This window comes from Nilaparvata lugens, chromosome 3, assembly GCF_014356525.2.
Source record: "Nilaparvata lugens isolate BPH chromosome 3, ASM1435652v1, whole genome shotgun sequence".
In the NCBI taxonomy this organism is placed as follows: Eukaryota; Metazoa; Arthropoda; class Insecta; order Hemiptera; family Delphacidae; genus Nilaparvata; species Nilaparvata lugens.
Window position 1 is genome coordinate 81719176 of NC_052506.1, and position 26622 is coordinate 81745797.

The window sequence follows — 26622 nt, forward strand, 5'->3', positions numbered from 1 at the left end:
CACTTGATTATTTAATGTAGCAGCTCATTTATTTCATTTTGTATCATTTATTACTATATTTAAATGTTGAGATCATTGAAACTGTTTGAGATCGATGTGCGGGTGCGGGTTACCCCATTAATTTTCTTTCGAAATTATGCATCGAAATCATGTATCCACATCTCCACGTTCCCATTCGGAAAAATGAAGCTGGATTCGAAGTGAAGTTGGATCCATTTATGACGGATCCAAGATGACGGACAAAAGTTTTGAAGCAACAGAAAGTAGTTTTTACTTTCCTTGCCCTATTACCATAAGTAAGGAAAGTATTGCTTTCCGAAAAAATTAAGGTACCCCAATTTCTAAATTTTTATACGTTTCAATGTCCCCTGAGTCCAAGAAAGTGGTTTTTGGGTATTAGTCTGTATGTGTGTATGTGTGTCCGTGTACACGATATCTCATCTCCCAATTAACGGAATGACTTGAAATTTGGAACTTAAGGTCCTTACACTAAAAGGATCCGACACGAACAATTTCGATCAAATGCAATTCAAGATGGCGGCTGAAATGGCGAAAATGTTGTCAAACACAGGATTTTTAGCCATTTTCTCGAAAACGGCTCCAACGATTTTGATCAAATTTATACCTAATATATAGTCATTGATAAGCTCTATCAACTGCCCAAGTCCAATATCTGTAAAAATTTCAGGAGCTCCGCCCCATCTATACAAAGTTTGATTTTAGATTCCCAATTATCGGCTTCAATTACAAAAAATTCAAGTGATAAAGATTGAGCATGAAAATCTCTACAATTAATGTTCAGTAGCATTTTCACCTAATATTGAAAATAAACTCGAAATTCGAGAAAATGAGATTATTCAATTGCAAACTGTTGATTCTATTAAATCATTGACTATGAAGAGGTAGCAGATTTTGTGTGTCTCCAGCGTTATTGTCTTGTCACCAGCTGGCTCAGATCTTTGAATAGTAGACTCTTGAGATGCGCGTGAACATTAGCGTCGGCCACACCAGAGTTTTTTCAATAATTATTGTAATAGGATCCTCGTGGAACGAACCTACTGTCATTTATCATACTTGTAAAAGAAATATTCAGCTGTTTCCATAATAATAATCCTCACTAACTTTGTATAATTACAAGTTGCGGATTTCACAGGGAAAAATACTACAGTTCATGAACGAGCTCTTTAACCCAGGGGGTCACTAGTTTATTATCATTGAATATCATCATATACTAATCAAATTATTATTTTTCAAAGAATCTACTACATAATTATAACAGAACAATAATACAATGTTACCTTATTTTTCCTCCCCCTATCATTTTGATAATGTATTTATTGTATAAATGAATAAAGAATGAACTGTCTTTGCTCTCTCCATTTATAGCCCTCATTGGTCTACTAATGCATAGCTTCTGTTGTTCGTGAGCAATTAAATCATAGAGTGGATGGACAACCCTGGATAAAACTAAAAAACTAACTTAATCTATTGTAGCCTACGAATGCTCGAATTTGCTTACTTCCACAGGAATCATACAATGAAGGAACAACAACTTCAACATTGTGGTTTTTTACTCGTTTAGGGATATCAATGAATCTGTCATCAAATTTCAGTTTCACCTGTCAAGTTTATGTATTCAATTGATTGGATATCAGCATCTCTTGCTTTTGAGCCAGGTCTGATAGACTGAAAGAACTTAAGGCAACTAATATACTTTTTTGAAAAATTGCTTAGTAAATTAATACAAGATACAACTAAATCACTCCACTAGCATGGTCTACTTTTAAAAAATTATTAAAAATACAATAAGATTATTAAAACAATATAAGAACATAATTTCAACTTGAAAATGGCCTAAGGCCGAAACTAGTTGTTATTTTGAAATATTTAAAGTAAAGGGTACTTTATGTTCTTATATTGTGTGATATAACACAATAATTACTGTTGTAGCTTGTTTAAGATGCAGCCAGGCTCGCTTTCACGAAACTTGAAGGCGAGTCAACTTCCAGATTTTTGAACTTCCACTCTATAATGGCGTGCATCGTGCACTCCATTTGAGTATGAACCTTTTCCAGGTATTTTCGAGTTGTTGTAAAACCTGTTTGTTGGACTGCAAGTAAAACTGCTTTCAAAATAGCTTTTTTCTGTACGTAAATCTTGAAATCATGATCCTAAAATTCTGACAATTCCAAGTGCTCAAAAATGTGTGTTTATTTTCAGATTACCACCGCCCATGTCAAGATAATATTCGGTTACGATTCAGACTGTGAGTGTGATGAATTTGATCGTGCCATGAAATATTTTGAGTGAAAGACAGTAATGCGGTAAACTGGTAAACTGTATCCTGCTGTGATAATTTGTCTGCTGTTTCCTCTGGAATTATATTTCATAATAATGTGCAGAACTATCTTGTGAACCTGTGATATAGGTTTATTGTCTTTCTCAAAACTAAATTATATCTGAGTTATTTTCATCTAGTAAGATTTGTATTTTCTTCAATGTCCTTATTCTCTTTAAAATTTTATTCAGTCGCATTTTCATTTTTTAATTCTTTGTTCCTGTTTATATCGTAGGTTTTGTTTTGTACAAAGAATCAAAACTACTATTTCAAATTCTCTGAATTGTGTTGTATAGTTTGTTTTTATATTAAATTCTTTTAAAAATGTGTAAGTTAATTGTTTCAAAGATATTAATTGAGAAGAATAAAGCTTATATAAATGGCTTTGTTAATGTTTATGAGATTACATGGGATTGACGATTTTGTCATGTCATCATCATGACGCGAGTCATAATGGTGATTGTCACTACTAGTATCATTTGGCATCAACTATATTTTTTGTGGTTCAGAGCCTCATAACTGTATTTTTTGCATTATAATAGGTTACAGTAGGTACTTGAAAAAATTTGGCAAGGTTCTTATCTCAAACTGAAGTTTATGTAGCAATTGACAATAGATATGTCACTTCTTAATGGCGATAATTTTATATTTTTTTCTATACTTATTGCTATATCAAATATCGCTCCCAATTTCAAAATTTTTGCGCTAACTATTGTTTGTTTCTGCTTCCACCCTTTGTCGAAGGGTGAGATCTACGTTATACAATCAGCACCTGATTAACATTGGTTTGCTTTCCTTGTCTATCATTGGACACAGCAGATGTTTCTATCCTTTTCTAGCTCTGCAACGTTGAAGAATCGTTTGTTGGCTATGAAAAACATAATGAACTATCAAAATATTTCATCTCAATTATGAAAATTTATAATTCAATCATGAGAAAATACCTATATTTTCTTGATGAATCAAATGTAATGTTTCATTATTAACATGAACCAACAATTAATATTATATTATCAGATAATGTCGGGATGATTTGAATCATGCTATCCTCTCTAAAAGGCGGTGAAAATCCGAGACTTGATAAATCTCTAGGTAGTCCTATTATCATTTTCATTGACAAGTGAATCTCAGTAGGCCTACTGTATAGTTATTGTTATAGTTGAAATTGGCTATGAGGTTCGATTGTTAATATTAGGATGAATAACAGCATTCTCAAATGTAAAATCGTGTTCAATTTATTTATTTTTTCACAAGCAAACAATACAAAATAGCAAAGATAGATATAAACATGTGAAATAAAAGTGGACAACACTAGGTATAAGATCTTTTGGGGTACTGTATCCTACTCCTTATAAAACAAAAATAGGAGTAGCCTAAGGCTGCTCTGCTCTATAAATTATTGTCTCCACCTTTGAGCCAATTATTATTCTATTATTTTTATTACCTTCTGGCAATTCCAAGTTTTATTTTTAAGTTCCTATTGTCACTTTTCTATTTTAATTACCGCTTATAACTAATTGTATTTATTTTTTCTTCAATTCGTTTTCAAATTGAGACTCTGGAAAATCTCTTGTGCAACCTGTTTATTGTAGTAATAGAATTAATTTATGCTTGGTTCAGATTGAGGATGCGCTAAAGATTCTTTAAATTTTTTTTTTCTACAGGTCATTGCCCTCGTTTGATATTTTACCTGAAATCCTTAAGCTCTGAAAAAATAAATACAATTAGTTATAAGCGGTAATTAAAATAGAAAAGTGACAATAGGAACTTAAAAATAAAACTTGGAATTCAACCAATTTGGGTATGCTTTCTGGGAGACTAATTTCTGGTCAACTCCCACAACGTAGAATTGTCAATTCATTTTAGTATCATTTGTAATGGGTGAGCACAAGAAATGACTGTGTCCTGATAAATTAAGAAAACATACGGTACTGAAAAGGATGAAAAAAATTATCTTAAATTTCAAAAAAATATTTTTACAGTAAAATGTGACTATTGCTAATGAATTCAAAACACTTTACATTTGTCAATTCCATTGATGATTTTTATGTCACAGCTGTTGCCATCTTTGATTTATCAGGCATCGCATCTTTGCAAAACCTAACCTTCATTTCCATTTTGTCAAGAAGAATGTAAACAAGAATTTAATAAATTATAGTGATAATAATATTAATATAATAGCATCTAAGTGAAAAGTTTATAATACTGGCTATTTTAATTGTGATGAGCTTTTATCTTTGGAATTTGAGTTTGATTTTAGTGATTATGAATAAATCAGTACATGAATACAGTGATTGTTTACAATGTACTTGATGAAAAGTCAGCGTTCCAAGATGAAAATTTTAAATTACGTTCTTTATATATTATCCTTTATTCTCGGAAGTACAATAACGCTTTTCTTTATTTCAATTGAAGATCGAGATGGACTTGGTGATGGAGACGTTTTTGCAAAATTGAAACATAAAGTCAGCTTACAAAACATTTCCAACCGATACTTTTTACTAATTCTTATCATCTCGAAACCAGATAACATTGAGAGAAGAAACACTATAAGAAATACTTGGTTACAGTTTGTAAAGGATGATTCTTCTGTAAAGTCATTCTTTGTGATCGGTGCGGGCGGTTTAAATGATGCCCAGCAAATGAAGTTGAAGGACGAATACTCTGAAAATAAAGACATACTCTCCCTTACATCAATACCGGATTCCTACGGGAATCTGACCTCCAAGATCTTATCCTCATTTGTGCTACTAGAAAAAGAATACACCTTCAAATTTTTACTAAAATGTGATGATGACTCTTTTGTGCAAGCATCAGTGATTACCAAGGAGTTGAAGGCCAAACATCGCGATGAAGAATATTTATACTGGGGATATTTTGATGGTAGAGCTCATGTCAAGCGCTCTGGAAAATGGAAGGAAGAGGATTGGTTTTTATGTGATCGATATCTTCCTTATGCATTGGGTGGTGGCTATGTGTTGTCCGAGCCGCTCGTCAAATTTATTGCCAGAAATGCTGAACTATTAAAGTAAGTATAATACATTTTACAGTAGGTAGGCCTACATCTCTCTTTTTATTGGAATAAGTTATGCTAGTTATTACCTACTACTTATGAGTTTTTAGAACATGTGTTGAAACTAGATTAAATTAAACAGTCATATGTAAGATCATTAGTAGTCGCATAGATATTATTGACCAATTCGAAGACTTGATATCCCATCAGACTCGTGTTAAGACAGTCAAATATTTTATTAGGCTTCTAGGAGATGCCGTAGTCAAGTGGTTTAAACGCTGGTTTTATAAAACAGAGGCCCAATTTGAATCCCGGCCAAGATATTTTTCTCGGACCACTCCCTTGTTTCAGATGGACACATTAAGGCGTCGGTATCGGCTGCATAAAAACAGTCGTTGAGTCATGTCAGAGGCTCTGAAATTGGCCAGGTGCTCCTTTAAAACTCTGACTCCAGACCTGAGCCAGATAGGTCACTCGGCAGTGTTACTAATATTATGATTTAATCACTAAAAACGATGAAATATCTATGGTCATATTTTTTATCAACTCATACTTAATGTATGACTGTGCTATCAACATAGAATTGGGTGAAATTCTTTGTTATAAGGCCCTTAACACTAATGAAAACCTTTACTTTGACTTAGTTAGTGATAATCGCACGCAGGTGACCGTACGCGGACAGCTTTGCAGTTATTACAGGTTGGCCACAGTTAGAAGCGTTACAAGCTTCCACAAACAGCAAGGCTGTATTCCGCTTCTTACAGCGGCTGTACAATAATTCTTCAGTAAGGTTTTACAATTTATTCGATTCCGAATTCATAAGAAACAATACCGTAAAGCAAGCTATTCACTATCCGACTAGTAAGACCACTAATCGGATCATCTACAATAATTCACGCTCCAACTTCAGTCTAGCCAATGCAAAACAAAGACTAGTCGGATTTTGGACATTTGTGTTGGACCTCTATTTGATCCAACTCGTGTAACTTCATTCATGGCCCAACGTCGTATCTTTGCCTGCCTATTACATGGGAAACCATAGTTGGCTAGGTATCTTCCTCTCTTTTTTCTCTTCTCTAACACACCCAACCACAAAGCCCATGGTTTTTTTATATTTGTAACATTCTATTTAATTTGTAATTTTTTGTTATTTTGTTTTGTCTTGTTTTGTGTGTTTTTAATAAATTGGAAAAAATTGAAATCAAACATTGAATGTTGGACTAGAAGTTGGACAAAAAACTGGATAGCGAATGACAAACAAATAAGCGTCCATTATAGCTGACTTTTTCGGCCGTGGATAAGCATATTGATGACAGGCAGCACGTCCTAAAGATCGGACGTAATGCGTAGTCCACAATATTGGCAAGTCGCTTGCCCAGCTAGTAAGCTTGGCCACGTTGGTCTTGTCATCCACACTGCATTGTGTGACGATTGCCTGGATGGAATTCAGGCCTTTTATTTGTGGATGCTCGGCTGGCCACTCGTCTTCGCTTGGCTGGCTTTCGCTCGTCTCTACAACAATCGGAGCTAAGGCAAGTGAAGGCGAGCGCTGGCATAGACGCTATCCACACTCTTAATTGTACGCACTGGACGAGAGTGTGGAAGCGCGATATATTGTTCCTGAGGACAGTTATTATTGAAGCTTATTATTTTGGCTTCGTTCCTTACTTTTATACCCTTTACCAGCCTATTATGTAAGCGTATATGAAATGAAATATTTGATGATATTTAAGTGTTTTTATTTCATTATTACATAAGAAACCATAGTCGGCTAGGTATTTTTTTCCTTCCATCCAGTTCAACACACCCCACCTTGAAGCCTGTTTTTTGTATTTTTATTAAAAATTTTTTTTATTGTATTTTTTTGTGTGTTCATGTTGTAAAAAAATATCGACTGATTGAAAAGAGAAGTCGCTGATCAAAATTACGTTTCATTTAATGTAAATCGTGATGTTTCTTGTCCATCAGTTTTTCTTTTCTTAGGCTCGCCGCAAAGTAAACCCACGTTAATACACGAAAAGCAACCCACGCGGTGGGATGTTTTGTAAACCATTGCTATAGAATTATTCATAATCAATCAGCTGTTAAGTGGATTATTCATTGCATGTATTAGTGCAACGATGTCTAGAGAAGCCTAGCAATGGTTTACAAAACATCCCACGGCGTGGGTTGCTTTTCGTGGATCTACTTTGCGGCGGGCCTTAATGCTGTACTGGCAGGTAACCCGTGCTCCGCAAGGATTAAAATTAAAAATTAACAAGCTTAAAACTTTACTTACTGAAATCTTGAATTTAAAATAGATCTATAACTATCCTAGGTAAATTAAGAATCTATATGCAAAATTTCAAGCTAATCAATCCAGTGGTTCAGACGTGATGATGCGTCATTCATAAATTTCCTATCTCATACGTGCCTAAGCCAATTCTTTCCATTTCTATAATATGAAGATAACTTTTGTAGACCGTGCTTTCAATTCATTGGAATCCTTATCATAATTTCATTTCCTCTCTATAATATTTCTTGTATTAATTCGCTATTGTAATAAAATATATGAACAAATAATTTCAATTTCAGGATGTACAAGAGTGAGGACGTGTCGGTTGGAGTATGGTTAGCTCCGCTGAGCATCAAGCGGTTGCACGATCAGCGTTTCGACACGGAATTCATCTCGAGAGGCTGTTTGAACAAGCATTTAGTGACTCACAAGCACTCCAACAGAGTGCTGAGGCATTTATATTCAGAAACTGTGACGCATGGAAGGATGTGCACTCAGGAAGTGATGTCGAGGCCCTCCTACAACTATAACTGGCAGGCTCCTCCGTCGCTCTGCTGCAATCGTAACGAATCAACCATACTTGTGCACTAGGATGGGAAAGGACATAATCTGCATACCTCTCTCTCGGTAGGTGACAAATCATTAAATTTGATCTAGCGCCGGTTTCCGAGCTCGGGATTTAGCCAAGTTCTAGACTTTAAACAACTGGAGTCAGAAAACTGGCTTTCTGAAACGGGGCGTAGTCGTAGTCATAGTCAAAGTCAGGTTTAAATTAAATTTTGAAAAACTAGAAAATTTTACACAAAATAAATAAAGAGAAAATAGTGTAAAGTTTCAGCTATTTTGAATGATTTAGGAATGTTTCATTTCGTCAAGGAAAAACTTTTCTAATTAAGAAATGAGAAAATAAAGATTTGTTTTGCTGCAACTATTTACTGCGATTACGCCCTGTTTTGAAAAGCTAATTTTCTGACTCCAGCTATTTAAAGTCTAGAACTTACCTAAATCCCGATCTCGGAAAACGGCCCTTTATTGTAATGTAGGAAACATTCATATTCTATACTTGAGCACAGAAATGTTCTATACTTGAGCACACAGAAATGAATCGAATCAACCATATTTGTGCACTAGGCCTGGAAAGAACATAATCTGCAATACCTCTCCCTTGTAGATGACAAATCATTAGGTTTGATTCAATTTTAATGTAGGAGACATTCATATTCCATACATGAGCACAGAAATGGATCGAATTAACCATATGTGTGCACTAGGACAGGAAAGAACATAATCGGCAATTTAATGTAGGAGACATTCATATTCCATACATGAGCACAGAAATGGATCGAATTAACCATATGTGTGCACTAGGACAGGAAAGAACATAATCGGCAATACCTCTCCCTTGAAGGTGACAATTCATTAGGTTTGATTCAATTTTAATGTAGGAGACATTCATATTCCATACTTGAGCACAGAAATGAATCGAATTAACCATATGTGTGCACTAGGACAGGAAAGAACATAATCGGCAATACCTCTCCCTTGAAGGTGACAATTCATTAGGTTTGATTCAATTTTAATGTAAGAGACATTCATATTCCATACTTGAGCACAGAAATGAATCGAATCAACCATATTTGTGAACTAGGCCTGGAAAGAACATAATCTGCAATATCTCTCCCTTGAAGGTGACAAATCATTAGGTTTGATTTAATTGTAATGTAGGAGACATTACAATATTAACTAATCCATACTTGAGCACAGAAATGAATCGAATCAACCATATTTGTGCACTAGGACTGGAAAGAACATAATCTGCAATACCTCTCTCTTGAAGGTGACAAATCATCAGGTTTGATTCAATTGTAATGTAGGAGACATTACAATATTAAATAATCCATACTCGAGCACAGAAATGGATCGAATCAACCATATTTGTGAACTAGGCCTGGAAAGAACATAATCTGCAATACCTCTCCCTTGAAGGTGACAATTCATTAGGTTTGATTCAATTGTAATGTAGTAAACATTCATATTCTATACTCGAGCACAGAAATGAATCGAATCAACCATATGTGTGCACTAGGACAGGAAAGAACATAATCTGCAATACCTCTCCCTGGTGGGTGACAAATCTATCTAGTTTATACATTGATAGATACAATATAATTCTCAACTATGAATGATTGGGAATGGAACAACAGGCTTGAAGCCCAAAACTGTTCCTTTCCCAAATTTAAATAGAAATTGTCCAAAAATAGGTTATGATTGTTAAAATTGTTAGCTTTGATTCAATTGTAATGTAGTGAACATTCATATCCCATATTTGAGCACTAGTACTGAAATGAGCATTATTCATTCATTTATTGGATAAAGCTAACAAATAAAATTCTCAGAAAATAAAAAGCAGGCTATTTCCCAAAACTAGTAGTCGATACTCGAGCACAAGTACTAAAATGAGAATTATTCATTTACTGGACAAGGAAAACAATAATACAATATTCAGAAAAGAAAAAAACATGGTATTGCCCAAAACTTCTTCTATTTCTTAATTTTGTCTCGTATATTATCTGCAAAATTGTTTCGTGGTGGGTTACAAATCATCACCTTTGATTCATTTAAAATGTAGAAATCATACATTTCAATTTCAATTTATTTATTTTCACACACACGTACAAGTTTGATACATATTAACAAAAAGAATATCCAAAGGCTCCTCCATAGAGATGGTATTTTTCACAGTCATCGATTTTCAGCCAAGATTTGTCGTTACGACACACGGAATGTCCTATAGGCCGTTTTCACACTTAACGATTTCGAGACGTCACGACACGACAGGACAGGGCAGAAAGATCTCCGGTTGGCTGATTCTCAATACGTCAACCTAATCAGCCAACCGGAGAGCATCCTGTCCTGTCGTGCCGTGCCGTCCCAGAATCGGCTTGTGGTAAAACGGCCATTGACTGAGAACAGTTCTTGGTGAGAATTTATTTTATTTATTTATTATTTCATCACATTACATCATAATATTGGGAATACTCCCATTTGATAGGTGATTTGTCAAATAATTGCATCCTTAGAACTAAGTAAGATTTCTAACAGGTAAAATAAACAGTAACAGTATATAAAAAATTATATAACAAGTGTATCCTATATTAGGTCTATCATCATTCTTAGTCCTAAAAATAGAGCAAATGTGAGCATTTTAATTTGTGTCATTGAGTGCAGAGTTTATGGTTAATTGAATTCTGCCACCGAGTAGTACGCTTTATCAACTAAGATTCTTTTCACAGATTTCTTGAAGAGCTTTAGAGAATTGGCCAATTGGTGAAGATTCTGGGTGTTTAACAATAAATGTCTTCAGACAATCGGTAAGTTTGAAAACGGTCATTGACTGAGAACAGTATTCTTGGTGAGAATTAGCCGATTTGAGAAGAGTCTGGGTGTTTGACGATAAATGTCGCCCGATAATCGGTAAGTGCGAATCCGGTCACTGACTGAGAATCAGCTCTTGGTGAGGATCATCCAATTTGAGAAGACTCTGGCTGTCTGACGATAAATGTCGCCCGATAATCGGTAAGTGCGAATCCGGTAACTGACTGAGAATCAGCTCTCGGTGAGGATCAGCGAATTTGAGAACATTCTGGCTGTTTGATGTTAAATTTCGGTCGAAAATCGGCAAGTTTGAAGACTGAGAACAGTTCTTGGTGAGAATTAGCCAATTGGAGAAGATTCCGGGTGTTTGACGATAAATGTCTTGCGACAATCGGTGAATGTGAAAACGGCCAATGGCGGATCACACTGAAGGCTGATTTCTTACGCTCTCTGATACATTTCTAGAACTCAGTAGAATCTGTGTAGCAAATTTGAGCATTCTCTGTCAATTAGTTTTCGAAAATGCTCAATAAATATAGAATAAACGCCAATCATAGGCGTTTAATTTGTAGTCATCTTATCATAGCATTTCTAGACATGAATTTCATAGACATCAGCTGAACCAGTGTACCAAATTGTACATTTCTTGTTTATTATTTCCAAAAAGAACGAGAAGACATAGAAAAACGCTGGAAAATCGCCAATTTTCGGTGTATTTTTGTTGTAATGACGTCCACCCAACTTATCATTTCTAGACGTAAGCTAATCCTATGTATCTGTTTTGACCATTTCTGTCTTTAGTTTCCGATATTGGCCGTATCTTATGAATTTCTCAAAATCGTACTTGGGGCCCCTATCCACACGGAAGTGGCATATGGGGTGGACGTGGCACGTACTTTTGTCACTTCCACGCCACTCCTATATAAACATATGGTGCAATACAAGATATATGGTACATATATATACATATATATACATACATATATATTTAAATATATACAAAAAATATGGTCCAATGTTTTTATAAATATGGACCATATTTTTATAAAGGAGTTAAAAAAGTCCGTTCAATACGCCACTCCTGTGTTAATTGGGCTTTAATGCTCATCTAGAGGTTCAACTGAGCATACATGCCAAATTTGAATGCTGTTACTATTGTAGATTTTACATACTGCTGATGAATGTTTGCCACTTATAGATAGATAGGTGTCTTTTTATTTACACTTTACTATATTAAAAGTGATGAGTTTGTGGAAAACCTTCCTTGAAGACTATTAGATAAGTATTGTAAATTTTTATGTATTTGTTATGACTGACATGCTATATTTTCAAGAAAATATTTTTTCTAATTGACGAATTCTTGTACATTTTTATGTATACTCGAATAAAGATGATGTGGGCGAAATTGAGGCAATAAGAGCCCCCCCCCCCTATTCTACTTAATTCACAAATTATAGATTGAAATTAAGTGATATTACCGCTATTCTAAAGTAATTCGAATATTCATTCATGAAATTATTTTCTATTATTAAATTATTATTCTAAATAATTATTCTATTCTAGATTATTTTCTATAATTATATTACCTCTATTCCAAAGTGATTCGAATATTCATTCATGAAATTATTTTCTGTTTCAGGGTAATGATGGATTTGAAGACCAATATGTGAACAAAATCTTTGATTTGTCGAGAAATACTCAATCATTAATTCTGCATACTGACGGAAATTATATGCTTACTACATTATGACATCACCTCATCAGCCAGTTATTGAGGATGGATAATATTACTGACTTAAACACTTCTAGAACTATCATCCAAGTGCTTAAACATTTTGTAAGTAACTGTACTTTATTGACAAACTATTCTGAATATAAGTTAATTCATTGATAAGCTATGAGCATTAATTGTCTTCATTCATGAACTATTCTGTATCATAGGGCCAAATGCACCATGTACGTCTAATGCTAATCCATAACTACATTTAGGACCGGTTTCCGAGCTCGGGATTTAGGTAAGTTCTAGACTTTAAACAGCTGAAGTCAGAAAATTGGCTTTCCGGCGTAGTCGTAGCCATAGTCAAATTCACGTTTCAATTAAATTTCGAAAAACAAGAAAATTTAATATAAAATAAATAGAAAATAGTGTAAAGTTTCAGCTATTTTGAATTATTTAGGAATGTTTAATTTCGTCAAGGAAAACGTTTCCAATTATAGAAATGAGAAAATTAGATTTATTTTGCTGCAATTCACTGTGACTACGTCCAGTTTTGGAAAGCCAATTCTCTGACTCCAGCTGTTTAAAGTCTAGAACTTACCTAAATCCCGAGCTCGGAAACTGGCCCTTAGGTATGGTCGTATTCAGTATAATATACGAGCGTATATTTCATGCAGGGTTTAAACCAACAGCTGATCAATCTCCACATAAACCGAGATGATGCATATGGCAATATCCTCAGTATCCTATCTTATTAAACGAGCAATTTCTGTTTTTATGTTTAGATGTTTATATGTTATGAAGCGAGTTTTCCCAGGGAGGAGACGTAGTGCAATAGAATTTTTATATTATAAACCTACTATGTTCTGAATTTCGTGAGGATCGTAGGAGCCGTTTTCGTGATCCGGTGAAATACAAACATATAAACATCCAAACATCTAAACATATAAACAGAAATTGCTCGTTTGATAGTATAGGATTCAATCAGGCTCTTAGTGCCGGTTGTACAAGAGCCGGTTAAATTTTATTCCTGATTAATTCCAGTAGAACCAATCTGATGAGCTATCTTTTTGAAATGGTCTTCTCTGATTTGGATTAAAATTTTGCTTTTGTGACAGAAATTTTTGCATTCCTCTGGGAATTAATCTCAATCCACTGTGATTAGATAGAACCTTTCTGTATGAACTATAAATATATTATAATTCCTTCTTTCGTAATAAATTTTATATGCTTTTGTACTCCAGAGCGGAGCTCGGTGCCCCGATATTATTTATTATGTCAGTATCCAGTTCATGCATATAAAGTATCTTTAATATATTACGTTATACGCGAATGTTTAAGATTGTAATCTGGATCAATCTAATACCCTATAATAAAAATCACACCAAACTGTCACATCACTCGTTGAATGTGAAGCATTATTGATTTCACTTGTGAGGATGCTGGTAGTTTAAACTGAATCTCACTATAAAATTTATTCCTTATTGTATATTTTGTTGTTCATTTTCTGACCAAACAATAATATGCATACTACGGTGCTACCTACCAGTCAACTACATCAGTCTATAAATTAATGTTCGATAAAGCTGATGAAAAATTATATCAATGATTAAATTTGATATTATCAAAAAGTTATCTTTTGAAAAATATATTATCTTTGGAAGTTAATGTTGCCGGATCAGTAGTGGGTTCGAATCCCGCCAAGCTTATGGATTTTTCATCATTGTATCTCATCCTCGCGCAAGTTAATATAGTTTATTTGGACAATATACAGTAATAACATATTGCTGATCATTAAAAATTATATATTCAAATCAATTCAATTTCAATCATTAAACTCTAGAGCACGCTCCATACATCTATATTAGTAGCGTCCACTAGCTGCTAGTGAACGCTACTAATACCCCTGTGTGAAGCTTGCTTAATAAAACTATAGAGACAAGATAGCATAAGAAGATGAGATTTGTAGAATTCGTTCAAAGTTTGGAAGTTTTGTATCAAATTATGTTGTTGTGTATCAAGTTGATATGATACTGTATCATATTATGTTGATACTGTATCATATTTTGTTGATACTGTATCATTAATGGTGATACTATAGAAAAAATATAGCATAAGAAGATATCCCATGGTATAAGGCGTTCATGTTGCAAATTTCACTGTTAACTGAAGCCGATCATTAGTTCTTTTTCTTGAAGCTATGTGACGCTGTTAGTCTCTCATACTGTGCTGGTCTTGCCCTCTAACCCGGTCAGTAATAATAAACAATAGTCGACAGTAATAAGCTTGAGTTGACAAAAAAATCGGCTTGAAAATTGGAACATAAACGCCTCATATCATGGAATATCTTCTTAAACTATCTTTTCTCTATGGTGAAAGCTTAATATAACGTGTTTGTTTTCAGATGAGGAGATTCTATAAAATAATGTGAGATGATCAAACGATATATTGATTCATACAATTAGTACATCATCAAAATGATAGGGGAGAAAAAATAAATTAACCTTGTGCTATTCCTCTCCCAAATTTATAATATAAGGTTACACATAGTTTAAAGTCTGGTAGTTAAAATTTAACATTCATATTTAAATTTTCAAATTATTCTATTGTAACACATTTCTTGTTTTCCAGGTGGGGAATTTCTACAAAGAGATGTGAAACGATCAACCGGATTTGCCATTCGATTCCTGAGTTCAAGTAGTAGGATTTTTTTCAAGTGAGAATTATTACTCTCACAAAGGTATGACATTTATTACTGTGTTCCCATGTAATGGATTAATTCACTTGCAAATTAACGTACTATATTTCTCAATTTATCATTATATATTATATAAAAATACTTTCCTTCATAATCATGAGAATAATCATATCAATTTCAGATATTGTCTTCTTTCTTTAGGGCTACTTTTAATATAAATAAAAATAAATCTCAGTACCCTTTTAATTTTTTTAAAAATAATTAAAAATAAAATGATGACAAAATAATTTAAAACAGTACTGAGATTTATGTTTTTATTTACAATTTCAGATGTTTGATTAGTGAGTGATATTAGTTAGGGCATTAGTTGTACAGTACATTCATTAAAGTAACTGTAAATAGATTAAATTGATGAACTGATTTAATTTATTCATTATCCTTGAATCTCATTCTCTCAACGATAAGTGATAAGCGTGAAATTAAAATGATTAAACTATTAAACTTGAAAGAGATGATCTTTGAAAAAGGTCTATTATAGACAAATAGCGTCGCTCCAATTCTTACAAGTACATAAAAAATCAATATTCTACAAGAGAGCTCTGTATTTTTTAATTGTTTGAGATAAGCATGAACTAAAACTTATCGAAAACTGAAAAAAATCATATTTCAAGAATTTTAAATTATTAATAATTCACTTATAAACCATCCATAAAAGCCTTTAAAAATCAAATTTTCAAATTATATTTTCAATGTCTATAATAATGTCAAAACAACAAAATATTTAGATAGCCTACGTTTTGTTAGTATTTGAGCAGCTCTTATTGTAGAATTGCATTTACCGCCTTTTATTATTGTTTTCCAATTCTTTTTATTTTTCAAAACTTCACAATTTTGTTGAAACTCTATCCAAATTTATCCAGTTTGATAGATCTCTTGCAATTTGATTCAAATCTGTGGCAGCTTAGTGAGATCCTAACCAAACTTCACAAACCTCTTTGAAACTCTGTCCAAATTTAAGGCAGTTTATCGACCTCTCTTGCAATCGATTCAAATCTGCGGCAGCTTAGTGAGTTCATAGCCGCAGGTGGCCTTGGAGTAGGGAGGGTGCGCGTTCGCTCCCCCGGGGGTCGTGGCACCCCCTTGAGGGGGTTCGGGGGGTATCCAGCTGAGGGCGGCCAATGTTTGACGGCGCACTAGGCTGAGCATTTTGTCGTAGTGCTGTTGGTTGTGTTGCGGCTGCTGCTGCTGGTTGAAGGTGAAGTTGGCAACGTCGCTTTTGAGCAGTGAGAGACGTGGCAGGTCAGCGTAGACGTTCAACTCCTCCACGTGGAATACACGCCATACGGGCGAGGGTTGTCTGCAATTCAAAGTGAAATAGTCAAATTTTTCTCCTAAAGGTTTTTGGTCAAAGATAAACTGTTTTTAATGATATATCATTCGCCAATTCAACATCAAATGGTCAACTTTTCCTCCCAAAGGTTTTTGACTCAAGATAAACTGTTGATTAATGATATATCATTTGGGCAAATATATTGAGAAGAAATATTGGAATGTTTTATTTTCATTTATTAAAACTGAATAAGTAAGTACAGTAACTTCCTGTACTATTGTGAAAATAGTTACTTATATGGTGAGATTCAATTCAAATTGGATAAACTGTTGTCGTACTTAACTTCAGATAAACTGTTGGTAGGTTAATTATCTACAATGACACTCTCTTCATACTGTCAGCCTCGGTTGAATGGGTAGCGTTTATGTTATTTGTAAGGAATGATTATAGTTTTTGGTGAATAAAAGTTTTATATTTCTTAAAATGATCATTAATGAGATTCACTTCAAACTGTCTGCATTAGTTGGTTGAGAAGCATCCATATGAAGACATCAAATCAAATCATTTTTTATTTTGACAAAAAAAACACAACTCAGTGAAATAAAGATATAAACTTCTATACAGATACAAACTTCTATATAGTTAGTTCCTGTCAAAATAAAAATACTACTTGCTAAATTACTCTCAATTTGTATGCAAGTAGGAGGTCAGTGGAAAAAAAGTTTTTAATGCTACATTCACACACCCACTCACACATCTTGGTATCACCACAAGTTGGTATGTGCAAAAAAGGTAAAAGAAGTATTATAATAGAATGGGAATCAGATAATTACAGAAAAATAACTTTCAATAGTTTCAGGCAGACATCCAGTAAGCCATTTTGATATTTGTTTTTTCAAAAGTATTTTGTTCTCAGTATTTCTTATATAATCAGGTAGATAGTTGGAAAATTTTTGCCCCAAAAAGACAAAGGATTTCTGAAAAAAAGTGTTATACACCCTGGTGTGTCTAGCTAAATTTTCAACTACTCTTCTAGTTCTGTATACATTATAATTCTCGAACATTTGCCGACTTCGATTGCCTGATAAAATGTAAAAGGATGATAAAACTTTGAAAACATATTTATAGCGCAATGGCGAAAAATTGAAAGATAGGAAAAGAGTGTTCGATCCTGCTCACACCCTTCATACACCGTACTATGGCTTTTTGAAGCACAATTAGAGGTGCTAGATGGGTTTTGTAGGTGGATCCCCAGCAACTAATGCCATAACTTAATTTGGAATCCACCAGAGCAAAATAGAGTTGCCTGAGCACAACTGAAGGAATGAATTTTCTAAGGTGGTAGAATTTTTTAAGAATATGGCGAAGATAATTTTTCAATTTACAAAATGTGATGAGACCAAGAGAGTTTCTCATCCACTACCAGACCTAGATACCTGATGATATCAGTTTGTGCCACAATACCACAATCACAATTGATTTGACTACAAGAAATTGTATGAAATTTTAATGCTTTTATGACATGCTTTTTTATGATTGTCAAAAATCACACATGTGTCCTATAATGTCTAAAGTTACAACTAACTTGAATGTAAAAAAAAAATATTGATAATTCTGAAAACACTGTAGCAGTTATTGTTGCAGCAAATATTACATTTTGTTGTTGTATTTGTCATCTTAGTTGCATCTTCCGGGTTAAGATTGAAATTTTGCTATTTTCGTTTTTCAGAACCACAAGAGTTTTCAAAACATTGAAGTCACAATTTTTTCAGTTTGTGTGGGTGTTTTCACGAAAATGTTTGGAGTAAATTTGGATTCTCAAGGAATATCCTACCTGAAAACGTATGTCCTCATTTTTTCACATTTTATTTTCTCATATTTCAATTTTCATTCAATTTATCACTGATACAGGTCCCCCTGGTTTTTACCAAGTAGCGTATACAAAGTGGTGCAGAGGAAACGCATGTGTTTCGAACAGATATTACCCGACGTCGGGAGGGGGTATTGACCTTGAACGAATGTTGGCAAACGGCCCATAGTATGCTGTTTCAGTTGCTATGGAGCATTGGAACGAACAACATCGTGTGTTTGTTGTCGAGTAGTTTTTTTTAGAAACAATGCATCTGTAGTCACAGTGCAACGCTTTTCCGTCAATATTTTAGAGTTGGACGTCGTGGTGCAGTGCCTGATCGAAATACTGTACTCCGATGGGTTGCAGCGTTTAGAAGTCATTGGTTCTGCGATGAAAAATTAATAAACCACCTTGTCTTCCCCCTTCAGTTCGTACTCCGGAAAATGTTGACCTAGTCAGAACGGCAGTTGTTATCAGTCCTAGACGATCGACTAGACGACATGGTCTCAGGACTAGACGACACTGATTTGGTCTACATTTCAGGGTCACTGACTCGGTCAATTGAACAGGGAAGACCAGGTGGTTTATTTTTCATCACAGAACCAGTGACTTATAAACGCTGCAACCCATCGGAGTACAGTATTTCGATCAGACACTGCACCTCGACGTCCAACTATAAAATATTGCCGGATAATCGTTGCACTGTGACTAAAAAACTGCTCGACAACGAACACACGATGTTGTACGTTCCAATGCTCCATAGCGACTGGAATAGCATACTATGGGCCGTCTGCTAACATTCGTTCAAGGGCAATACCCCCTCCCGTCGACGAGTACTAGTGGTTCGAAAAACATGCATTTCCTCTGCACCACTTTGTATTAAGGCTGTGCAAAGGCTAAAAATAAACTTTAGGCTTTTACTCGTGAAATTTTTCCAAGTTTTTCGATTTGTATATCATTAAGCTATCAACATTAAAAAGTTTTTCAAGAAAACATCTTTTTCTGATCATTTCTTTTTGAGATATGAGCACCTAAAGTTAAAATTTTTGGGACAGAACATTTCAAATTCGGTAAGAGATAAATCCATGAGATTTCGAGGATAGATTCTTCATGGTATTGTTGATCTAGTAAAACAAAAATTTTCTGAAAATATCAATTTTTGAGATAGTCATTCAATTTAATAAAAATAACGAAAAATAACTTTTAGTTGAGTTATTTTTGGTAAATTGAATAACTTTTCCAAAAATTGATATTTTCAGAAAATTTTTGTTTAACTAGACCAACAATACCATGAATAATCCATCCTCTAAATCTCATGGATTTATATCTTTCCGAAATTGAAATGTTCTGTCCCGAAAATTCAAACTTCAGGCGCTCATATCTCAAAAAGTAATGATCAGAAAAAAAAGGTTTCCCCAGAAAACTTTTTCATTTTGATTGCTTGATGATATACAATTCGAAAAAAATATCACGAGTAGAAAGTTTATTTTTAGCCTTTGCACAGTCTTAACCTATGATATTTGGTTTAATCTTTGATGATTAGTTGACAGAAGAGAATGTCAACTTTGGTCAGTTGACAGTGATTGTTAGTTGACGAAATAAATCATTATTATCCTAATATGTGATCAAATCTTTGATGGATAGTTGTCAGAAGTGAACATGACTCTAGTTGGTTATAGTTGTAACCTGACTATAGGTTGGTTTGTTTATTAATGAGAAATACCTGAGCACAAGTCTGATGGCGAGCAGTGAGTTCCAGTCGATGGTGCTCTCAGTGACCACCACGGACACCAAACTGTGGCTGCCGTGCTCCAAGTGCGGCTGCGGCATCAGCTCCTTCCGAGCGATCGCTAGTCTCCATTCTCAAAATCACAAATCAATGTCACAACTTCACTGTTTATCCATAGATAGGTTTAATCAAAAAGTAATTAAAGTAAATTTTTATTACTTGGTGGGAGTCCCTTACGGGATAGTTTTATGTTTTTATTGGCAGAAATAAAAAAATACAACATCTTAGAAATACATAATAAAAGCAATACAAATTTTACATTAGAAGTCCCGTTAAATTACAAATCAATTTTACACATCATTGTTTATTCATAGATAGTTCTCAATCAAGAAGCAAGTAAACTAAACTCGTAAGGCTCTTGTTGGTGGGGAGTCCTTACGGGAAGGTCCCACCTCAAAAGAAAACGTTATCACTCATTCAATTAATAGTAGAAAAAAATCACACTACTTTCCTTGTCAAGATGGTATCTCATACTGCAGTTATGTTCATTGAATATTTACAAATCCAACCCTGAAGGCTTTCAACAAAAATCGGTTTCCCTCCAAAGATTTGAAAAAATGTCAGATGGAAATAATTAGTGGTTAGAGGCCTCGTAAATAGTTGTGACCTGTTTTCCCCTATATTGTTTTTTTGTGGTGGGGGTAAGGAACACAACAGTTCACTTCTCGTCTCAAGACAGATCTATTTTTTTTTTCTATTCTATGCAGGGTTGAGGTATTCTCACGGAACTGTATTTCCGTTAACGAGTATTTGGGAATATTTCAAACTTGCATTATTTTCCTTTCCCACGGAATTATGCTCGTCTCCACGTGGACCGTTGTCTCGTTGGTGGAAGGGGAACATAATTTGCGTGGAATAGTTCAGTTCCAATCAAGCCGCGGCCGAATTCACATTTAAAATCCAGTGGTAGCCTCGGACCTCTAGGGCTCAAAATTAACGTGTGTGTTGAATTTGTTTGCTGTTTAAGTTTGTTAATATGTATTATTTTGCGCCGTAAGTTAAGTTGAAGTAGTTTATTAATTATTTGAAGTGAATATGTCAATGTTTGTTTAAATTAGTAAGTTATCCGGGAGTAATAAGTGTAGTGAAAATTTCTAAATTGATCGATTGTTAGTGCCATTATATTTTCTAGCTCATGCTAAAAACCCTTGTATGACCGAGTCCCTAGTATCATAAATTTGTAATTGAGAAATGAGTAAAGTCCACGCTACCTTCGTGAACAGTTAGAATCCAAATAAGCAGTTAGCAAAATCTTACATGCAGTCATCTTGAATTTTTAGAATGTGCAATGAACCGATATAGATTATTTTTGTTATTGTCCAAATTTAAATTAGTTTAATTCATTTAATAAAATTTTACAAGTTTAATAGAATGCTAAGGTGTGTTGTTTAATAAAGTCCCATGACTCGCCCTTTAGAATTTAGAGATCTCTTAATTCCACCCCCTTTTTGGGTCGGTTACAGTGCCATTGAAACACGTTGGGATAGCAACCAGCAAGTGCACGCGTTCAGTGTGTGTGTTCCTATTGCTCTTTAAAGATTTTGTTTTTCGTCTGCGCGCTTGGTCATGCATAACCAAGAGTGCACTGTGCACTTGTACATAATATATGCATCCAATGTGATCACCCCGTTTGAGAGACAAACGATCACAACTATTTAGGAGGTCTCTAACAACCGCAAGTGTCAATTCAATGTTCAAAATTTTGGTGTACGATTTTTCGTTTCAAGATTTCAAAACAGCTAATAAATAAAAATTCGACTGAGTCATTGTCAATATTGTAGAACCGTTCCATAATTGAATAAAAATACAAATATGTTGTTGACAGTCAACTTGAAAATGTGACCGGTGTGGTCACGAAACCATGGTCGTGTACCAAATAAAACTGTGTAGAATTTGACAACATATTTGTGTTTTTATTCAATTAGCAGTAATAAAATTAAATAGTGTGTTCCTCATCTAATAAGATTAAAGCAGGACATTCCGATGGTACAGTCACTAAGTCACATTAGAACTTTTTGAGTAATATTCTCACTGTACCGGATATGTTCACTGACACTGATACGTCTTGACTCACCACCAGCCGCGTTGGAAGAAACGGCCGACTCAGCAGTTGACCGACTAGGGGAGGGAGGTGAGGGCGCACATCGCACCAGCACACTCACAGATGCCGTGTAGTAGTTGCGGAATGTCACTTCCCCCACCACTGCACCTCCCGCCCCGAACACAAGGTCCAGAATGGAGCAGCCCGGGATTGTCACTGGCTCCTCGTCTATGTTCACTGGTAGTGGTCCTGCGGTAAGGGTTAAAGTTTATTTATTGAATAAATTTTATTTGAACAAAAAACAAGTTAGTTACAATGATGTACATCATAACAATTAGTTATTTGTAAGGTTATATATAGTGAGGTCCACGTTATAATGACAGTAGTTGTTCAACTTTGGAATTGCTATCCTTGTCTATCATTCGACAAAGCCGGTGGTACTATCCTTTTCTAGCTCCACAACGATGCCAATTATGTTTTTAACAGTTTAGAAATATAATTAGTTAATGCAGAGAATCGGCATCGCTATTCTCCCATCTTTATCCACTGCCATTATAACGTGGCCTCACTATAGTGCAGCAGAACAGCTTAGAAATTGCCTTATTATGCTACTTATGTCAATATGGAAGCTGATTTGAAGTTCAGTCGAAGCTCTCTCTAAAGCCGTGTCCACACTGAACAAATGTTCGACGAACATGTTTGTTGAAAAAGTTTGGTCAAATTTTATTATGTTTGACAAACAATGTTTGCCCGTGGCCAGTGTGAACGCGTCACCAAACAAAATATTTGTAAGTGGGAAGAACAGGTTTTATGTTTTACAGCTGTCAACTCTGAAAGTGTTTGGGAAGACTAATTTTTTCTTTGACAAACAATGATTGTCCAAACTTTTTAAAATGTTTGTCCCTGAGCTCCTCAACAAACATGTTTACCGAACATGTACGGTATGTCGAACATTTGTTCAGTATTGTGAAGTCGGTCGATATGTGGTAAAGTTGATGATGAAGTGAATTTATTCTATTTATTTGTGTAACAAACAACACTGATGTGAAGACATTGGTTGATAAAATACTAAGGCATTCCTTGTGTCAATTTAATATTTCTGCCTAATTTAGATTATGACACAGTTTAACATGTAGATTAGGCTTCCTTTACTTGTGTAAGATAGAGGAATAATTGCCTTTATTTATCACACTTTGAAATATTACTAGTGGTGTGAGTGAAGTTGAGGTAATAAGAGCCACCTTTTTCACTTGACCCGAAGTAGGAGAGAGCGAAAGGAAGTATAAGGAGAAATAAGCAGATGGAGGAAGAAGAAGCAGAGGCAGGAGAAGATGAGAGAGTGGGAAGAGAATGAAACAGAAGGTAAAGGAAAGGAAAGGAGGAGGAGATGGGGAAGGAAAGAAGAAAGCAGAAAATGAAAAAGAAGGAAAAAGAGAACTCAGAAGAAGGAGGAGGAGAAAGAGTAGAAGTAGAATAATTAGTAGAAAAGGAAAGATGAAGGAGTAGGAGAAGAATTATTGAACCACAAGTAAAAAAGAAAGAAGGAGACGGCGAATGATTAAAACAGCAAGTAAAATAGGAGAGAACAAGAATATAGGATACCGGTATAATTGGAGAAGAAAATCAGATTTTGTTATTCTAAATTTTTTTATTCTAATTTAAGATGATCTAATGTAGACTATTTTTATGTTTACCTCTCACACTGAACTCAATCGTTTCTCTCCCTGTTGTTCTAACCCTGGAGGGCGGTCTTGGCATTGCGGGAGCCATTTTTCCTTTTCGTTGCAAAATGTTTTCATTCTGTTCCATATTTGCGGCATTTACGCGCAAACTATTTTGGATTCAAGCCTAGAAAAAAAAAATCATACATCATTTCAACCTTTTTAAAATATGAGCCTGAGGTATTTTCAAAGAAGATAATCCTGAATGGATACCGTAAATGGGTAATAATTATATTTCTGAAATTTTTGAGTTTGGTAATGTAGGCCCAATTCTTCTTTGAAATACGTTCTTCTGGAATATCAGTAGATTTATAGCAGTTGACCTATAGTCTTCAAATGATAAATATATAGTGATAAGCACTGTAAATTGCATTTATATAAAATAATTCTCTATTCGGAGAGAAACTACTTGTGGTATGGTAGGTACCGTATACTGAGTCATAGAGAAATCTACTTACGGTACCGTACAGTATCAATATAGTTATTTAATTTTTATTATTGTAAAAACATTTAAAGAATTATAGAGTATATGTAAAAAATAAAACATATTTTAAAATAAATTATGATATAAATAGCAAAATAAAATAGAAAATACCTGGAAACTGCATTCATTTTAGCTAATACGGTATGTTTTTCAAGTCTTGTAAACAGCAAGGTAACCAATAGTTACAGGATTCTTTCCTTGTTCAACATAAGTCCTTGAATTGTCTGAATTGTAATTAAAAAATAGTCCCAACTGTCGTGAGAATCTTGGAACAACAGTTTAAATCTAATATTTCTTATTTTTTAATGTTTTACCTACATGCACGGCAGATTGTCTTTTCCAAGCATTAATTTTATATTTGAATATCCCTCCTTGCTAGAGTCGATCACTATTTAGTCGAATAACGGATGGTCATGTTGATCGATAATTGATATATCATGTACGATGCAGTGGATAGTCTGGTAAGAATTTTTAATATTCATAACTTCATAATGAAATTATTCCATTGTTTCTCATTGAAATACATAATTCTATTATCATTTTTCCTGCAAAGTTTCAAACTATTATTTTTAGGCCAGCTGTTCAGCTTGCATCTCTATTATCTACTGTTCACAGTACATAGAGACTAGACAGGATGAAGACTAGAGAGCAAAGAGCATTCAATTTTATTGTTTTGTCTTCTCTCTTCTGTGCTAGTTGCAAGAAATCTCTCTCCCCTGTTGCTCTAAATTTAGGGTGATTCATAAAGCAAGTGAACGTTCTGAGCTAGTAAGTGAAAAGTGCTGTACTTATGTTTCGCGATAAGCCTTTAACAAGGTTAAGTTTTAAAGAGATTAACATATGTCAAAGGTTTCTGAAATGGTCGTAGTTTCTATCTGTGTTATTTCAAAACATTCTTCAAACCCACAACGATTTTGTTCATAATACAGTGCTTGTTAACAAGGTGAGTGTAAATTCATTAGTTTAATTAAGCTACTCTGTGTCAACTTTCACATTGACTCACCATAGAAAACATCAAACTCCAACGGTTTGCGTCCAGAAATTCAGAAAACATTCCATGTGATCTTTAATAGAGTATGGATGAATTATGATCTACAATGTTGACCTAATCTACGGTTAAATATAATGGAATGTTATTCCCAAGAGTTGGGTGTAGTTTGTTGACTTTCTACTTTTCACTTTCTAGTGTAATTATTGAACTTTTCCTAAAGAAATTTCAGCACATGAAGTTTCTCTTCTGGTCTAAACATTTTGTTTACGCAATACTAGACCTGCAGAAAGTGAGGTTATACATCAACATGTTTATCATTTATAACATTAAATTCAAATATAGCCCACTTCACATAACCTCCAATGTATTTGTATTGTTTTTATATCATTGCATTCTTTAGTAGGAACAAAATGAGATTAGAGGTCCAATTTAATATTTGTTGTTGGATTCAATTTTAATTATTCCATATGACTTGGGTCCATGTAAGATTATTTTCTCTTGTAATTGTATCTATCTATTGCGTACAAAATACATAATTATTTCACAGCCCAATCGTTTTTGCCTGAGAAAGGACAAAGGAGTCTCTAAATTTTTCTGAATATGAAACTTGATTAGTAAAGAGTTTTTAAAAATATGTGCTGAAAATTTGAAGCTGATTCAAAGCGTTTAGAAGTTATTGTAGAATATAACATAAACAGAGGGACAACAATTTTGACCTTGAAACAAAAGTAGGAACTTGCTAAATCTCGTTCAATGATAGTCATGACACAGGTCTACGGAATGTGGATCAAATGTGAGATGAAAATTAGTCAAATATAGGTGGGATGAAATAATATAGGCCTACCTAACTAAGTACCGTATATTACGATAATTCATAAAATTCTGTGTAATGGAGCATTTACTACATCCGTTACAACGCTAGGGTATGATCTCATCGGATGCACGTATGTGCAAGTGCACGTAAGATCATGCATATGACCATCCGCGCAGATAATAAA

At 34.3% G+C, this 26622-nt stretch overlaps 4 protein-coding genes across 5 annotated transcripts in view; 3 read left to right on the forward strand and 1 right to left on the reverse strand.

Moving 5' to 3' along the window:
- LOC111047953 (dynein heavy chain 7, axonemal) overlaps positions 1-2481 on the forward strand; it is a 207161-nt gene extending 204680 nt beyond the window's left edge. The window contains exon 69 of the mRNA XM_039422913.1: positions 2221-2481. The gene's annotated coding sequence lies outside the window, so the exon portion shown is untranslated. The remainder of the gene's footprint in view (positions 1-2220) is intronic.
- Positions 2482-4413: 1932 nt separating this feature from the next.
- Positions 4414-15836, forward strand: LOC111047956 (beta-1,3-galactosyltransferase 6). The gene is made up of 4 exons (XM_022333791.2): positions 4414-5366; positions 7926-8253; positions 12641-12838; positions 15350-15836. Exons 1-2 carry the CDS (start codon positions 4642-4644, stop codon positions 8215-8217), a joined length of 1017 nt encoding a protein of 338 aa, XP_022189483.1. The 5' UTR covers positions 4414-4641; the 3' UTR covers positions 8218-8253; positions 12641-12838; positions 15350-15836.
- A 303-nt stretch (positions 15837-16139) lies between these two features.
- LOC111047957 lies at positions 16140-25770 on the reverse strand. 2 transcript variants are annotated; one of them, XM_039424779.1, is made up of 5 exons: positions 25637-25770; positions 24123-24276; positions 22462-22677; positions 20322-20460; positions 16140-16773 (listed from the first exon to the last, which is right to left on the reverse strand). In XM_039424779.1, exons 2-5 carry the CDS (start codon positions 24235-24237, stop codon positions 16464-16466), a joined length of 780 nt encoding a protein of 259 aa, XP_039280713.1. In that variant the 5' UTR covers positions 24238-24276; positions 25637-25770; the 3' UTR covers positions 16140-16463. The 2 variants fall into 2 exon arrangements, with proteins under 2 accessions (XP_039280713.1, XP_039280714.1); XM_039424780.1 differs by lacking the exon at positions 25637-25770 and adding an exon at positions 24745-24997.
- The window catches only part of LOC111057871 (ADP-ribosylation factor-like protein 5B), a 36514-nt gene continuing 34971 nt past the window's right edge, over positions 25080-26622 (forward strand). Inside the window, exon 1 of the mRNA XM_039424781.1 lies at positions 25080-25576. The gene's annotated coding sequence lies outside the window, so the exon portion shown is untranslated. The remainder of the gene's footprint in view (positions 25577-26622) is intronic.

What these genes read in the sequence shown, in the direction of transcription:
- LOC111047956 (XM_022333791.2), top strand. Translation starts at nt 4,642, where the DNA reads ATGTACTTGATGAAAAGTCAGCGTTCCAAGATGAAAATTTTAAATTAC. An exon ending in AGAAATGCTGAACTATTAAA is followed by an intron (nt 5,367 to 7,925) that starts GTAAGTATAATA and finishes TTTCAATTTCAG; the next exon opens with GATGTACAAGAGTGAGGACG.
- LOC111047957 (XM_039424779.1), bottom strand. Translation starts at nt 24,237, where the DNA reads ATGGAACAGAATGAAAACATTTTGCAACGAAAAGGAAAAATGGCTCCC. An exon ending in GATTGAGTTCAGTGTGAGAG is followed by an intron (nt 22,678 to 24,122) that starts GTAAACATAAAA and finishes CCCTTACCGCAG; the next exon opens with GACCACTACCAGTGAACATA. An exon ending in GCCATCAGACTTGTGCTCAG is followed by an intron (nt 16,774 to 20,321) that starts GTATTTCTCATT and finishes TTTGAATTGCAG; the next exon opens with ACAACCCTCGCCCGTATGGC.